This window comes from Vicugna pacos, chromosome 8, assembly GCF_048564905.1.
Source record: "Vicugna pacos chromosome 8, VicPac4, whole genome shotgun sequence".
NCBI lineage: Eukaryota > Metazoa > Chordata > Mammalia > Artiodactyla > Camelidae > Vicugna > Vicugna pacos.
Window position 1 is genome coordinate 35,424,981 of NC_132994.1, and position 17,139 is coordinate 35,442,119.

General features: G+C 36.7%; 1 protein-coding gene across 7 annotated transcripts in view; it reads right to left on the reverse strand.

Annotated features, from left to right (window-relative positions):
* The window catches only part of CDK19 (cyclin dependent kinase 19), a 138,684-nt gene that overhangs the window by 33,626 nt on the left and 87,919 nt on the right, over window positions 1-17,139 (reverse strand). For all 7 annotated transcript variants that reach the window (XM_072965738.1, XM_072965739.1, XM_072965733.1 and 4 more), the window contains 2 exons: window positions 14,618-14,728; window positions 9,808-9,948 (listed from right to left, as the gene is read on the reverse strand). In XM_072965738.1, the coding sequence (XP_072821839.1) occupies window positions 9,808-9,948; window positions 14,618-14,728 (252 nt within the window). The remainder of the gene's footprint in view (window positions 1-9,807; window positions 9,949-14,617; window positions 14,729-17,139) is intronic.

Genomic DNA, 17,139 nt, shown 5'->3' on the forward strand with positions numbered 1-17,139 from the left:
GGCCATCTCCACAGTCGTCTCAAATTCAGCTAGTTCAAACTGAATTTTTACTGCCTCACTTTCTGATAGTATTCCCTTCTCAGTCACTCAGCCAACAAAAAAAAGCACAAGTCTCAACACCTGTCCTTTACCCTTCAAACCTAATCAGTCCTCAGGTCTGATTATCTTACTTCCTAAAGATTTGTCTACTATGTCCCTTCCTCTCTGTCTTCATTATCTCTGACCTGGCTCAAGCCTTCATCATTTCTCAACCAGCTGATTATAACAGCCAGAGACAGCTGCTATCCCTGCACCTTCAAACCAGTTCTCCACATCTCTGTCTCAGTGGTCTTTCTACTAGGATATCTACTTTTATTTTATTTACTTATTTATTTATCTAAATGGCAGTACCGGGGATTGAACCCAGGACCCTGTGTGTGCTAAACATGCTCTGCCACTGAGCTCTACCCTCCCTGATCCCAGTGGTCTTTCTGAAGCAAAACCATGACGAGCTCAGCTCTGACGGACCACAGGAAAAATCCATGCTTCTAAACATGACAAGTGAGGTCTACTGTAATCTAGTCTCGACTTCTCTCTTCTGCCTCTTCATTCATTACTTTTTGTTTTGCCCCAGTAATAACCAAAGTGCTTGCAGTTTCTCACCCCATGTCCCCTCTGCCTGGAATGCTCTCCCCACCCACTTCCCCCAGCTCCTTCTTAGACATTTCCACTCATCCTTTCAGACTCAGTTCAGTGTGCATTCTCCAAAAGAGCCCCGTCTCAACTGGTTAGGTATTCTTCTGTGCTCTCAGTACCTTCTGCACAGCTGATCCATGACTATGCCTCATAACTTCTTTTTTAAACCTCATTATTTTATGATTATCTGTTTATGTGTGTCTTCCCCACCATGCCCTCACTGAGGAAAGGGATTATATTTTATCTATCCCTGCATTCCCAGTGCCCAGCATAGTGTCTGGAACATATTAGAAGGACGAAATATGTTTGTAAAGCAAATATACCTAAGTCTGTAAGCCAGTATTTCCTCCACAGAAATCTGGAAAAATGGACATTAGGTTCCATAGTTCTCAAAGTGTCTTACCCACAACATATTTATATTGTGGGTTAAACAGGCCTTTGTATTCAGAGGACCTAACCACTATTTAAAGTGCCATTTCTCAGCAAAAATGCCTCCCCAATTAGAAATTATGATCTCCAACTAGACGCAGGCTATCTTAGAATGGAGCAGTCTGTAATATTAAATGCTGTGATTAATATCATTTTAACTTAAAATAGTCTAGAGGTATCTGTATTGGGCACCAATGTTAATTAAACCTCAGCATTCATGGTAAACAGAGCCTGCCAACCCAATACTGCACAACAGTTAACAATGCACTTTTTTGTCTTTGTCTTTTAGGAGTGGTTACAGGCCTGAACAGCAGAGATAAGGTTTTCTTTTCTCTAACAGAACCAATAAAAAGCAGCCTTTATAAAAAGCTTAATGCAAGACAAACACATGTAGCTTAGAAGGCTATTTACTTAACTAACTTCAAGGTCACTTAAAGTAAAATCAAGATATATTCCACACTGACAGCCAAGTCAGGAATAAGGCTACAAAGACATTCAGATGCTATCCTGTTCATTAACTAGTACAGTCCACCCGCAGAGAAGCAACACTGGTAGAAAGCAGTTTTCTATCTCCATTTGAGACATTCACATTCAAATCAAATAATTCAGCCTTATTATCATGAGAAATTAAGAATGTCAGAGGTAGAAGTTATTAAACTGAGCCCTCTCATTTTACTCATGAAGAAATAAGTGAAAAACCTACAACCACAACCAAATTCACTGTCCATAGACAGTTGCAGACCCAGGATTAGAACCCAAGTTTCTCAGAGGTGCACTCCAGGCCAGGATTATGAGAACAAAAGCACACTTCGAAAATGCACACTATTTAATTGACTTATGGACCTTACTAAGAAAAGACTTCGACCCAAATGTGTGCTTAGTTGAGACTATGACACACAAAATAACCATCATCCATATTCTCCCACTGAAACGAATCATCAGTTCTTAAATGCAAGATATCCTCTTAAAGAACATACCATCATTCTCAATAAAGGATCTTGAAACATCCTGTAGTGCCAGCCAAGTAGAATGCCTGTGTGACACAACATTGTAAAATGACCATAACTCAATAAAAAAATGTTTATATATATAAAAAAAAAGTAGAATGCCTGTGGTGTTCTATACATTTGTCCTAGCTCATCAATTTGTAGTTAAAAATGAGTGCATCTTATTGTATACAAATTCTATCTTAATAAAATTAATAAAATAGTATGGCTGAACTGATTTTTCAGTTTTAAACTTAGGCCTCAAAGTACTGAGGGCCCTTCTTAGGCCTTGGTTCTTAACCAGTTTCTGCCATTGCTGTCACTGTGAAATATATCTTGACTATACCCTTTTAGGGACTTTGAAGTTAGTTTGCTGAACAGCCTTCTAGATATATGTGTTTGTCTGTACAGGCTACTAAAACTTTATGCGGAAGTCAGGGATCATCAAAAGAGCCCTGTCCCTGAGCTGAACATTAAGAGGCCTCATGGGCCACTGTGAGTCAAACCACATCCCCTTTGAAGTTGCCCCCCTGAGAAGTGTGATTCTTAGTGTGTATCACCTGCCTATGGAACAAATGGTAGAGAATTACGCTCTCACTCAAACTGACAGATGTGCAGGAACATTATCTCATCTGATCTTCGTAAGGCCTTGTGCAGAGGCAGCAGGACAGGAGTCACTTCACGTAGATGGCATCACTACCATCAAAGGCCCTCAGGCTGCAGGCATGGGCAGCTGAGCCACAGACTGCGGAGGACCAGCTCTCCAGATCTAGTTAGGCACCAGACGTCACAGCAGAAACCCTAGTGTGATTCGTTAGCATGACAAGATCTATAATTGTCCAAAATCACCGAAAATGGCAGGTTATAAGATAACCAGGCCATCCTTTACTTGTTCATTATTAGCGCTACATTATCTGAAAGAAATTAGGATAATTAAGTCATATTAAAATAAATACTGCCTTCTGTCATAATTCTTCTAGTAGAATATTAATAAATCAAACAAAAATAAATAGAAAGTCATGTGATTAGCATAGAATGGTTAGAATGAAAAGGAAGTTATTTCAAACACTAACTCTGATCTCATTTAAGCAAGTTTTTTTAACTTTCATATTTTTAAATATGAAGACTTGGCAAAAAATACTAGCAATAGTTAAATATAAACCAGATGATACATGGCCTACTTTTTTTTTTTTTTAAACACCAAGAAGCATGTTCCACGTATTTATAGTAGGGCTGTACTTTCTAAAGCAGAGGAAGCCAGGAAGAGTGTAAGGCTTAAGGAATTCTGGGGGAGAAAAGGTTAAAAGAAAAGCATCCTTGGATTGCTGACAGAATTCAGAAGAATGTACAGAAGCTTCTGCAGAAGGGAGATTAGGAGGAATTCAGGAACCCTGGAGCCAAGACTAGGAGGTCAACAACCATATAAAGTACCTATCATTGTCATCATTTTACAAATGAGTAAAACTGAGGCTTAAGTATCAAGATTATCTACCTAAGAACTAGTTTTTTTTAAATCTAGGATCTCAAAGCTCCCTATCATAAGAACTAAGCAAGGCTAAAACTCTAAAACATTATTAAAATGTTTGCAAAATGCCAGCATAATTGCTACAGTAAGATTTTAAAGGTTTCTTTGAAGTACAAACATTTGCCTTATCAGGCCCTGTTTAGCATAGACAAAATTAAAGACTGGCTGCATCGCCTTGTCAGACAACATATGAAGAGCAGCTACAGTGCACACAGAGATTTCTAGTCAGTTCTCCAACAACCAAGCATTTATTTTAATCAAACTTTCACAAAGATGAACAGCGCAGCACATTTTTTTCCAGCTGAGTAGAAACAGAGGGCCATCTGTGATTTCATATACTGGACTTTCATACAGTGATGTTCCCAAAGAGCCTACGAATGCTCTCTTTAGCTAAAGGACTGTATTTCATGCTTCCGCAGGGGGTCCTTTACCACTGGTCAGCTAGCTTTTACAACTCAGCGGCATTACCAACTTAGGAAAACAATGTTTTTGCCATCATTTAATTTTTCTTTGCATTTTTGTCTTTGATTTACACAAATGAGTGAAAAATATAAATAACAAAGTACTAATATTAATGATAAGCATAGTCCTCAAACTACCTAACAAAGACAGACCCTCTAAGTATGTTGTGAAAAAAAAAAAATCCTGGATCTTAACTGAACACACCCTCTAGACTTAACTAGATTAAACTTGTGGTTCAACAGCAGGGTGTGGAAGGGGCAGGGGCAGGGCTGGGGGGAAGGATGGGGAAAATAAGGAACATATTCCAAATTCTCGAGATAAATCACTGAAGAATGTAAAAGGTTAGGAATAATTGGTACATTTAATATTTTCCCACACTCCAGAACTAGAACTACCCAGAATCTCTTACCCAAGCAACTTTCATACATGAAAAAAATTATATATGAAAGGAGGGGACTTCTCAAATTTTCTTTATTATATTTTAACTAAATAAAAAGGCCAATAACAGGATCCAGACATCATTTAAAAGACTCTTAGACTCTGTGGTAGGCAGTATTCAGACATAGGTTCCAGTCATCCCCACTCAGTATACACACTGTTACGTAACTACTTCCCTTGAGTACGGGCTGCACCTAGTGACGTCTGATGAACAGAACACAGCAAAAGTAACGGAATGTCACTTTCATGATTAACCTACAGAAGACTGTGGCTTCCATCTTGCCAACACACACTCTGTCTCTCGCTCTCATGTTTGCCCACTGTGGTGAAGAAAACTGCCACGTTGTGAGATGTCCTATGGAGAGGCCCACGCGACAAGGAGGGCCTCCACCATCAGCCTGTGAGGAAATGAATCCTGCACAAAAACTGCATGAGTGAACCAGGAAGTGGACTCTTCCCAGAACCCAGAGAAACCATATCTAGATTCCTGACCCGAAGAACTTGTGAGATGATAAATGTTGTTTAAAGATACTATGTTTTGGGGCAATTTGCTGCATAGGTAGATAGACTTAAAATATACATAGCCAACATGTCAAAAACAAGCTAAAATGCTGTTGAAAATCCAGTAAGAATTCTGCCTGAACAAGCAGGTGTCATTAGGAAGAAAAAAAAATCAACAAACCAAAACTACATAGTTCTGTCAATTAGTATGACAGAATATCCAGAGTCATCTATTATATATTTCTCTGTAGCTAGAATGTCTATTGCCTCATTTTCTTTAATCACCTAAGTATTGGCAAGTTATTATTATTATTTTTAATTACATTTTAATAGAATAAGTAAGTCTTTAGGTCTGTGACATAAGTGACTTGTTGACAATCCAAAAATGCTTAGTAGGTGTTAATAAATAACAAACCCCAAAAGATTCCTGGATATAAAACTGTTTTCTCCCTCAACTGGATCTCACAAAATGTCCATGTACCATGTTTACAGACCAAATACTAGTTACTTGTGCCTGTGGACTTCAAAAGTCCCACTATTCACCCACTAGTGTGAACAGTAATTTACCTTTCAAAACTCAAGTTGGAGTTTGGGGATAGAAGTTCCACAAATATTTTTTAAAAGACAAAGCTAGGGTCAGGGCCCTGGGGCACTCCTTCAAATCCTTCATTCAATAAAGACCTAGCGTTTATCATCTGCTAGCTGTGGAGATATGAAAGTGAAAACGAGTTTAACTTATAGTTCAGTTTATGCCACTGATCCAGCAGCAATATTCTATAACCACGGAGCCTTAAATCCACTTAACAATACTGTCATTTAGCCACCATTTCTCTACCTTTGCTGAAGAATAATGTGCAACTGCCAGATGCTCTGCTAAAATTCAGGTAATTTAAGAGTATGAACAATATGCCAATGCTAGGAATACAAAAATTAGTGAGATATGATCCTTGCTCTCAAGAAGCTCATAATTTTAAAAAAAGAGATAAACTATATCTTGGCATTCTTCCAATCTACCAGAATAGTAAGCCCATAAAAGTGAGTCATCCTATATTTCATCTTACTCTTAGCTATATCCTGCTATAAAATTAAAATACGTCTTTTCTCCCTTGGTGTTTACAAGTTCCAAATATTTATAGACTTATGTCTCTACTTCACCGTCTCTGCCAAGATGAATATATTTAGCTTCTTTTCTCCTTTCCTTTTAAAGCAATTCCTCAATGTAAGCAATCTTTTTGGCGACTTTATTTAAATTCTCTATTTCTGTATTAAATTCTAGGATTCAAATGGCATAATTAAAATACAGTTCTAGATATGAACTCAATCATGATGAAAAACACCAACCTCAGTGATGATGTAATATTTCTGTGAATGAAGTCCAAAACACTGGTTTTTATTTACTTTAAAATTGGGGGGGGGGAGTTACACAGTTACACTACAAGTTTATATTTACTCTAACACCTTTAATCATACAGGTTTTCTAGATTTCTCACATCAAATGAAAATTTAGAGATGGTATGCACTCTGAAACAGTTGTGGCTAACAAATAGTGTAAAGCCAGGATTCTTACGTTTAAAAAAAAAACCTACTCATTGACTGAAACTGCAACTCTGCTCTTAAGCTCGCACAAAAAAATAATTTTTCAAAAGTCTCTATGATTTTAATGACATTCATACTTGATATACTTTATATTTCTCTATCTACTACAGAATATATCTATAAAGTAAACATGAAATTTAAATTTTCTCCTGAAAATACTTTAGCAAAACCAGGACAATAGAGTCCAGACAGCAGGACTCATGATCAGTGAAAAGAACTGAGTAGGCTGTTACAGACCAGCTTCCTACTGGTTTAAAGTTTCAAATCTTATTACGGTAATTTACTTAAGGAATAGAGGCATTGGATGAATGTGAAGTAAAAGATATACAAGTGTTATCCTACGTCAGAACCACATTCAGAACACATTTTCAACATTGCGTTCATGCTATGGATGAGGTAATAATCAGTGGTGGCTTCTTTAATGGGGAAAAAGAGTTTCATTCTGGGAAAAAACCTTCGTTCTGTTGCTCACCAACTTCATACTTAAAAACAAACTCCCTAGCCTGCTATTTAGGGCCTCCCTCAATCAGGCTCCAACCACTTCTATGAGACACTGTATCTCATACTATCTTAATTCAGTTTATCCATTTTTGAACCAGACAGAACTACACACCCTTTCTGGGATAATTCAAGTGCTTTCTCGCCTCAGAAGTTTTACATCCGAAACTCCATTAGCTTACCCTCATCTCTCAACTCGCCATTTATATTCTACCAATCCTTCAAAGTCCAGCTCAAACAGCACCTCTCTAAAGTTTCCCCGTATTTCCACCCCCAACTCAGAACCTCTTCTCACCCTGAATAGAATTTAATCTGTACTTTTCACGTTGCCAGATCACATTCTCTCTCATCTATACACACCAGTGTAATTGCTGGTGTGTATGTCACGTCTCTTCTCTCAGACTAAACTCCTGAGAAGGTCTTGGATACAGTCTTATCTGTACTGTCCTCATCCCTCCATGCTTTTTGCACATACAAGGAAATAGTAAATGTAAATGTTTATTTGGCAAATGTATTGAATTATATGTTTATTGACCCAAAAACATGCCATAATACTCAATATTCTTACTGATACTCATTCTCTAAGGAAATATTTACTCAGTACCTACTGTGTACTGGAGCAGTAGCATACCAAAATGAACCTACTCTCACAGACCCTACTCTCTCAAGAAGTTTGTGGTTTAGAACATCATCTAGACAGCTACATAAATTAGTACTAATAGATAAATGCCTTAAGAGAAGTAAAGGTGAAGTTCAACAGCAACCAACAAAAAGGAGAGATTATTTCCAAATAGGGATGGATATGAGGATAAGTCTTAACAATGGTATAGGTCCTAAAAGACAGGTAATAATTTGAATAATTTAAATATGTAGAGATGGGGTAAGGGGTTTTAAGACAGGAAAAATAAAGGCCACTGAGGCAAGAAATCTCAGGAGGATCCAGGGAAAAATCAATAGTTCAATAGTACAGTGTAAGAGAAAGATTATAGGGATATAGAAGAAAGTTTTAAAGGTGGTTGGAGCTGTCCTTGATAAGACCTCAAAAGCCACATATTAGTCTGTAAGCAATGAGGAACTATTTCAGAGTTCTTGAGCAGGGGCTGAGTATTCCGAAGGTCTAAAGTGGACTAGAAGGGAAAGAGACTGTTGACAAGGAGACAAGTTAAGGGTCTTGCACCATACTACAAGAGATAATAAAGGCCTCAGCTAGGAATGGAAATAGATGGATGGAAGAGATATTTCAGAGGTGAAACTGACAGGACTAGGCAAGTTCATGATGTGGAGTGCAAGTGTCTGCAAGAGGTAGAAGAAGTTTCTAGGCTAAGAGGAGGATGGTGCCATAACCAAAAAAGAGGTCACTAAAAGCAGCAGCAAGGTTGGATGGGAGAAAACTGGGGCCTGGTAATAGTGGGTTTTAGTGCCACTGGATATTCAGGCAGTGACATCACAAATAAAATGTGTTAATTTAGAACAAAATATACAATTTTGTGAAAAAGAGAAGAGTTGAGATTATTTAGTTTTCATTAAAGGATTCTGATTGATGATTCAAACATGAATAGTACCTCAAAAATTTAACTTATAAGCTGTGTTAAGTATATAGCAAAGTATATACTTTTTATGAAGGAATTTTGACCTAGAACAACCTCATGTACCCAAGAATCATTTAAAAACATGCTGATTCATGGGTAATAGTAAAGTGGATAGGTGGAAGACTTTGAGAACCTTAGTTTGGAATTATGAGGTGAAGTGCTTCTGTTGAAATGGTAAATGCATCTCTGTGGTCCCTGTCATTAGGCCCCAATTTAACTTCAGTGCCACAAAAAGAGATGTTCAAGCCAGATGACTAAGCCTGACTGACCGGGCAGCAAGGGGTACAGTCTAGATCTCCTTATGTATTCGTTCCTTTCTTTAATAAATACTTCTCAGTTAATAAATTGAGTCATCCTAGATTTATCCCTGCTATATCCCTAGAGTCTCCAAAAGCCTAAGAAATAAAGGATCATGAAACCACTTTTGTGGGGGGCAAAATAAAACTTCCAATTATTAACTCATGGGTATTACAGCTATTCAGTACCCAGATTTTTTAAGAACAAACTAAAAAATCTCACCAACATAAATTAAAATAACAATGAAAAGAGAATAGCATACAATTTGACATTAATAAATGTTATATGTGTACTGAGTGAAAAAGGAAAGTCAAACATTGGAAGTGTGGCCAATATGACCAGTAAGTATACTCCCCATTAGATTTATCCATTTTTTTATTGTTAATACTAATAACATTCTGTTTACTAGATACAACGTCATTATTTCAGTTTAGCTTTGAAAACAATGAGAATTCAGTCTTTATGAATGTTTTTACTGATGATGAGCAGTAATATGAAAAACAAAATGGATCAAAAGGTACTTGTTTTACACATGACTACCCCATTAAGATTATGCCAATCGTTTCTTGCAAACCACACTGACATTTTATAGCTATGCATAAATGTAGCAGAAGAACATACACCAAATGTTAATAATGATAATCTTTTGATAATAGGCTTATAGGCTATTTTTATTTCCTTCTTTTTTGCTTATGGGCATTTTCAAATTTTTCTATAATTAATGTTTATCATAACTGTACAAAGAAAAAAAGATATTTTTTTAAAAAGAGGAGAAAAAAAATATTGAATAATTTAAAAGAAACATACTTACCAGATCTCTGTGAAGCACCCAATTTGCATGGAGGTAATGGATACCATCAAGAATCTGGTAAAGTAATGATTTAACCATAGATCTTGGCAACTGCATGGGCTTTTTATTTGCTTTTGATGCACGGTGAAACTTAATAATATGCTAAAAATTAAAAAAAACATACTGTAACAATATATAGTTTTTGCCAGTGTCAATAAAACACAATCAAGGCTGCAATAAATTCTCAAAATTTTCAGATTACTTATTTTTTTTTACATTTTTTATTGATTCATAATCATTTTACAGTGTTGTGTCAAATTCCAGTGTTCAGCACAATTTTTCAGTCATTCATGGACATGTACACACTCATTGTCACATTTTTTTTCTCTGTGATTTATCATAACATTTTGTGTATATTTCCCTGTGCTATACAGTGTAATCTTGTTTATCTATTCTACAATTTTGAAATCCCAGTCTATCCCTTCCCACCCTCTACCCCCGCCCCCGGTAACCACAAGTCTGTATTCTCTGTCCATGAGTCTATTTCTGTCCTGTATTTATGCTTTGTTTTTGTTTGTTTGTTTGTTTTTGTTTTTTAGATTCCACATATGAGAGATCTCATATGGTATTTTTCTTTCTCTTTCTGGCTTACTTCACTTAGAATGACATTCTCTAGGAGCATCCATGTTGCTGCAAATGGCATTATGTTGTCGGTTTTTATGGCTGAGTAGTATTCCATTGTATAAATATACCACCTCTTCTTTATCCAGTCACCTGTTGATGGACATTTAGGCTGTTTCCATGTTTTGGCTATTGTAAATAGTGCTGCTATGAACACTGGGGTGCAGGTGTCATCCTGAAGTAGATTTCCTTCTGGGTACAAGCCCAGGAGTGGGATTCCTGGGTCATATGGTAAGTCTATTCCTAGTCTTTTGAGGAATCTCCACACTGTTTTCCATAGTGGCTGCACCAAACTGCATTCCCACCAGCAGTGTAGGAGGGTTCCCCTTTCTCCACAGCCTCTCCGGCATTTGTCATTTTTGGATTTTTGAATGACGGCCATTCTGACTGGTGTGAGGTGATACCTCATTGTAGTTTTGATTTGCATTTCTCTGATAATTAGTGATACTGAACATTTTTTCATGTGTTTTTTGATCATTTGTATGTCTTCCTTGGAGAATTGCTTGTTTAGGTCTTCTGCCCATTTTTGGATTGGGTTGTTTATTTTTTTCTTATTGAGTCGTATGAGCTGCTTATATATTTTGGAGATCAAGCCTTTGTCGGTTTCACTTGCAAAAATTTTCTCCCATTCCGTAGGTTTTCTTCTTGTTTTATTTCTGGTTTCCTTTGCTCTGCAGAAGCTTGTAAGTTTCATTAGGTCCCATTTGTTTATTCTTGCTTTTATTTCTTCTAGGAGAAAATTTTTGAAATGTATGTCAGATAATGTTTTGCCTATGTTTTCCTCTAGGAGGTTTATTGTATCTTGTCTTATGTTTAAGTCTTTAATCCATTTTGAGTTGATTTTTGTATATGGTGTAAGGGTGTGTTCTAGCTTCATTGTTTTACATGCTGCTGTCCAGTTTTCCCAACACCATTTGCTGAAGAGACTGTCTTTATTCCATTGTATATTCTTGCCTCCTTTGTCGAAGATGAGTTGACCAAAAGTTTGTGGGTTCATTTCTGGGCTCTCTATTCTGTTCCATTGGTCTATATGTCTGTTTTGGTACCAATACCATGCTGTCTTGATGACTGTAGCTCTATAGTATTGTCTGAAGTCTGGGAGAGTTATTCCTCCAGCCTCTTTCTTTCTCTTCGGTAATGCTTTAGCAATTCTAGGTCTTTGATGGTTCCATATAAATTTTATTATGATTTGTTCTAGTTCTGTGAAATATGTCCTGGGTAATTGGATAGGGATTGCATTAAATCTGTAGATTGCCTTGGGCAGTGTGACCATTTTAACAATATTGATTCTTCCAATCCAAGAGCATGGAATATCTTTCCATTTTTTAAAGTCTTCTTTAATTTCCTTCATCAATGGTTTATAGTTTTCTGTGTATAATTCTTTCGCCTCCTTGGTTAGATTTATTCCCAGATATTTTATTACTTTGGGTGCTATTTTAAAGGGGATTGTTTCTTTACTTTCTTTTTCTGTTGATTTATCGTTAGTGTAAAGAAATGCAACTGATTTTTGAACATTAATTTTGTAACCTGCTACCTTGCTGAATTCTTCAATCAGCTCTAGTAGCTTTTGTGTGGACCTTTTAGGGTTTTCTATATGTAGTAACATGTCATCAGCATATAGTGACACTTTTACCTCTTCTTTTCCAATTTGGATCCCTTTTATTTCTTTCTCTTGCCTGATTGCTGTGGCTAGGACTTCCAGGACTATGCTGAATAGGAGTGGTGATAGTGGGCATCCTTGTCTTGTCCCAGATTTTAGTGGGAAGCTTTTGAGTTTTTCACCGTTGAGAACTATGCTGGCTGTAGGTTTGTCATATATAGCTTTTATTATGTTGAGATATGTTCCCTCTATACCCACTTTGGCGAGAGTTTTTATCATAAATGGGTGTTGAATTTTATCAAATGCTTTTTCTGCATCGATTGAGATGATCATGTGGTTTTTGTCCTTTCTCTTGTTGATGTGATGTATTACACTGATTGATTTGCGTATGTTGAACCAGCCTTGTGTCCCTGGGATGAACCCCACTTGGTCATGATGTATAATCTTTTTTATGTGTTGTTGGATTCTATTTGCTAAAATTTTGGTGAGGATTTTGGCGTCTATGTTCATCAGTGATATTGGCCTATAATTCTCTTTTTGCAGTGTCTTTGCCTGGTTTTGGTATCAGGGTGATGGTGGCTTCATAGAATGAGTTTGGGAGTATTCCCTCCTTTTCAATCGTCTGGAAGAGTTTGAGAAGGACTGGTATGAGTTCTTCTTTGTATGTTTGGTAGAATTCTCCGGTGAAGCCGTCCGGTCCTGGACTTTTATTTGTAGGGAGGTTTTTAATTGCTATTTCTATTTCCTTTCTAGTGATCGGATTGTTCAAGTGTTCAGTTTCTTCTTGATTCAGTTTTGGTGGACAGTATGTTTCCAGAAACTTGTCCATCTCCTCTAGGTTATCCAGTTTGGTTCCATATAGTTTTTCATAATATTCTCGTATGATATTCTGTATTTCTATTTTGTTTGTTGTAATTTCTCCATTTTCCTTTCTTATTTTGCTAATTTGTGCTCTCTCTTTTTTCTTCTTTGTGAGTTTGGCCAGAGGTTTGTCGATTTTATTTACTTTTTCAAAAAATCAGCTTTTGGTTTGGTTGATTTTTTCTATGGTCTTGTTAATCTGTATTGTATTTAATTCCTCTCTGATCTTTATTATTTCCTTCCTTCTGCTGCTTTTTGGGGCTTTTTGTTCTTCTTTTTCTAATTCATTCAGTCAGATTACTTATTAAAGGGCAATAATGACACAGAGAAAAATAATTTGAATAATAAGATCAACCAAAGCAGAATCTACATTGGGGGTGAATGTGACAGTATTAATGTGGGTATAATGATAGACTTAATGAAACCATTAAGATTTTCATTAAATAAAACCAAGAAGTAAAAAGAGTTTATATTTTAAAACCTACCTAAAAATAGTATTAGTTGTATTCTCTACTAACAGAATGAAAGAGTAAACAAAAGAAAAAAACTGTAAATCTTTACTATTCTATGAAGAGTTAGGACTTAGTGCATTTGGGTAATATCACTGATGACATATGTATTAGAATTATTGGAAAGCTCTACTTTCTTTTGGCATAGAATGAAACTAGGATATAGTCTTACTAGTCAGTATTACATAGGAAATCACTAAAAAGGAGCAGGGAGAGAAAAATGGGGAATCTGATCCCACTGAAATAAATACAACTGGATCACCATACTGAAATTTTTATGTCTAAATGTTATATTGTGGGTTATAAAACCACTGTAATGAAAGGGAAGAAATTCTGTCTGCCCTTCATACCCCCACATCCACCTCCATCTCCACCCCACCCTTGTCCAAAACATGCCAAAATGGGTACTGAATATCTATGAAAGAATGGAGAAAACCACAATGGAGGTTCTGCTATAAGAGCATAAACTCTGAAACTTCCTTCAAGGCCTATGAGTTTGTTAAAGTTATTCCTAAAAAGATTTGTAATTTGTAGAAATGACAAACCACACTATATTGAATCAAAATCTAATTATCCAAAATTTGAACTTACTGCCAAGCTTCAATTTTTTCACTTTTAACAACCCCTAGGATAAAAAGTTTAAATGCCCTAACTTCTAACTTTAAATGTTTAGAATCAGAATTTTTGGCTTTTTTTCTATATTCATTAAAAACATCTCCAATATTTGCAAAACCACATGTGTACTTCTGTTTGGTGGAGTCGGTTTTAAATGGCAAAATGCTGCAAGAGACTGACCTTAACTTAGACAGGGAAACTATTCACAAGTGCAAAACTGGTTAAATCTGATCTTCCGTGTGTATCACAAAAAAAAGTAATTTTCACTATACTGTATTAGTAAACTGCCACTAACTGCTTCTGTAAAATTACAATCTCCCACTCAGCAACATTTTCTGAAGTGAAATTTCTGAATATTACAAATACTATCTTCTCAGTAAAATAGGATGTTAATGTTTCATTGCTCTAATTCTTTCAAATCAACATTTACATTTATTATATTTATTTTGAAGTATGGTCAACAGAGCAAGTTTTCCTTTCTGTGCATTAGCAGTATGTAGCACATATGTTTATTTCTTCATACCTATATAAAATAACCCTAAAAGTAAAGTGAGTTTAGACTTACCCACAAATCATGTTCTGCATAATCAAACAGCAGCCACACTTTCCTGTCACTGTGAGAAAGGAACACCTTCTGCAGTGCGATCACATTAGGGTGCTTCAATTCTCGCAAAAGCTAAATGCAAGAGGAAAAGAGGGGTCACTATCCTGTTAGCGGATGGAGGGAGGAGGGGATGATGCTTTTGTGACAACTTCAAAGTGAAATTTTTGAAAATCTAGACAATCCAGATAAGCAACATTAAAAAAAAAAAAAAAACGCCCAAATACCACAAGTTAGAGATAAGCTCTGTCAATACCTTGGTGCATATCTTTCCAATCCTTTTGCTTTGTGTATGTGTGTATTTTTAAAATGGGATCATTTTAAATGGTAAATCGTAAAATGGTAAATGAAAGTTATATTGTATCACTAAATAAATAAATATATTTTGGTATGTGTGTATTTTTTTTTAACCAAAGGAAAAGCTTCTTGAGAAACAGAAATACTGTTTATGTCTACTCTAGCATAGTATGTGCTCAATAAATATTTGACAAAAGAAGGAGGGATATTTAACAATCCCTAACTTATCCATGCCTAGAGCATGAGATCGATGTTTTTTAGAAGAATGGCTGAGTATAAGGGAATGGCTCTCAAATGCCCTGATAAAAATTGGTGTGGAGAAGAGGTCCTGTAAATAGGTAAAAGAAATAGGCCTACACAAAGTAGAAGCTTCAAGCTGGACTCTGATAATAAGAAGGAAAGACAGACCAGATCAGCAAGTGAAAATCCAGTACTTGGCACACAACAGGCATTGCTTGATAAAATATTTAACAATAACATTAGTTACTCAAGGTGAAAGCCTTTAATATGACTGCCACAGGCTGTCCTTACCCAGGGTTCAGATTTAATTGGTAGAAACATCCTCAGTTTGGTAAGTATTTTGAATACTTTTTAAATGTAAAGCTCTGTGGAGGATACAAAAGGGGGGAGGGGACAAAACTTTTATTGAATACTTTCTAGGTGCAAGATGATTGTATGTAAATGTTTCTCTCTCATTTAATCCTTCTAACAACCCTATGATGCACACAGAAGCTGAGGTTTGGTATAATAAAAATAACCTGACCAAAGTCAAACACTGGAAAGAGAAGAGGTTTGCATTTAAATATATCTGCCTGATTCCAAAGTCCATGCTTTTTCCACTTCAGCTAAAGTCTTCTTCAATCTTCACAACGTGGTAGGGAATACAGAAATAAAAACTGATCAATGAGGTAGAGAAAAATAAACTGCTTAGCCATTCTAATAACCTTAAATGAGTAGAGTGCGCTGTGACTGCCTTTATTGGAACCATATAAAAGTCATCGTAACACTCTCTCTGGAACTTTATAGACCATTTCCCAGTTGCCTATTTCTCGACTATTCTCAGTTCTCTCATTTTGGCTCTGTACCTCAGTTCTTCCTCTTCACCTACACCTTGACAACCTTGCTGGAAAGTGCTCTACCAGCTACAATTTGGGCATGATTCCCAGCTATGACTCCCTGGGTTCTCCCTCCAAACCGTATGCCCTGGAACACAGATAAGAGGTAGGATTGGGCTGAGCTGACTCTGGCGTGCATTCACCTCTCACAGCCTGCCTCAGGAGTCTATCTGTTGGATGTAGGTATGAAAGGAGGAGCTGGGAGAAAAATGACCAGGGAAGACATAACAGGCCTACTCCCTGGCTGGGGAGCGGAAGGTGGGGGCCATTAGGTGTGTGCTCAGCTATCTGCTACTATCTCTGTTCCCAGGCCTAAGATATGGTAAGCAGCCATGCTTCTTGCTTTAGATGCAAATGTTAGACATAATATGCTCCTGATTAATGACGGAATCAAAGAAAGTGGCATTTTGGAGGAAGGCCGAGCTATATCCAGACAACTTCCTGCTCACTGAACATGTTAGGCTCCCAGACTCAGTTAAATAATGTATTTAATGATGGCCCCACTTGCCATGGTCAACCTTCAAACACTTGGACCCTGGTAAGGGGCCTTGCTGCAGGCACAATGACTTGTCTCCCTCTTTCTGACTCCTTTATTGATGAACTTATAGAGAGTTTAACTATATTATGTCTCTACCCAAAATAAGTTCTCTTTGTTGCCTACAGTGGAAGGAAAGGTGAAACTCAAGTCTGCATCTAAATTAGGTTCTTGAAACACCAAACATTGGTACAGACATCTAACCCCTGGACCCCACTTGTCTGGGAGAGAGGATGTCACATGTACCAATATTTAATCAATACTCTAAAAAATGATGGTTTTTGTGACTATAAATTACTGATCCCTCTACAATGAATCCACCATAAGTCCCACGTTTAAACATTATTTTGAATAGGTAATACATGTATATGATTCAAAAGTACATGAAAGTATATATACTGAGATGCCTCATTACCACTCCAATGACCACAGGCCCTCTTGCCTCCTAGAAGTAACAACTTTTATTAGTTGCTTGCTAATCTTTCTAGAGTTTCTTTATGCAAATAAAAGTAAATACAAATATTTACACAAAAGATAGC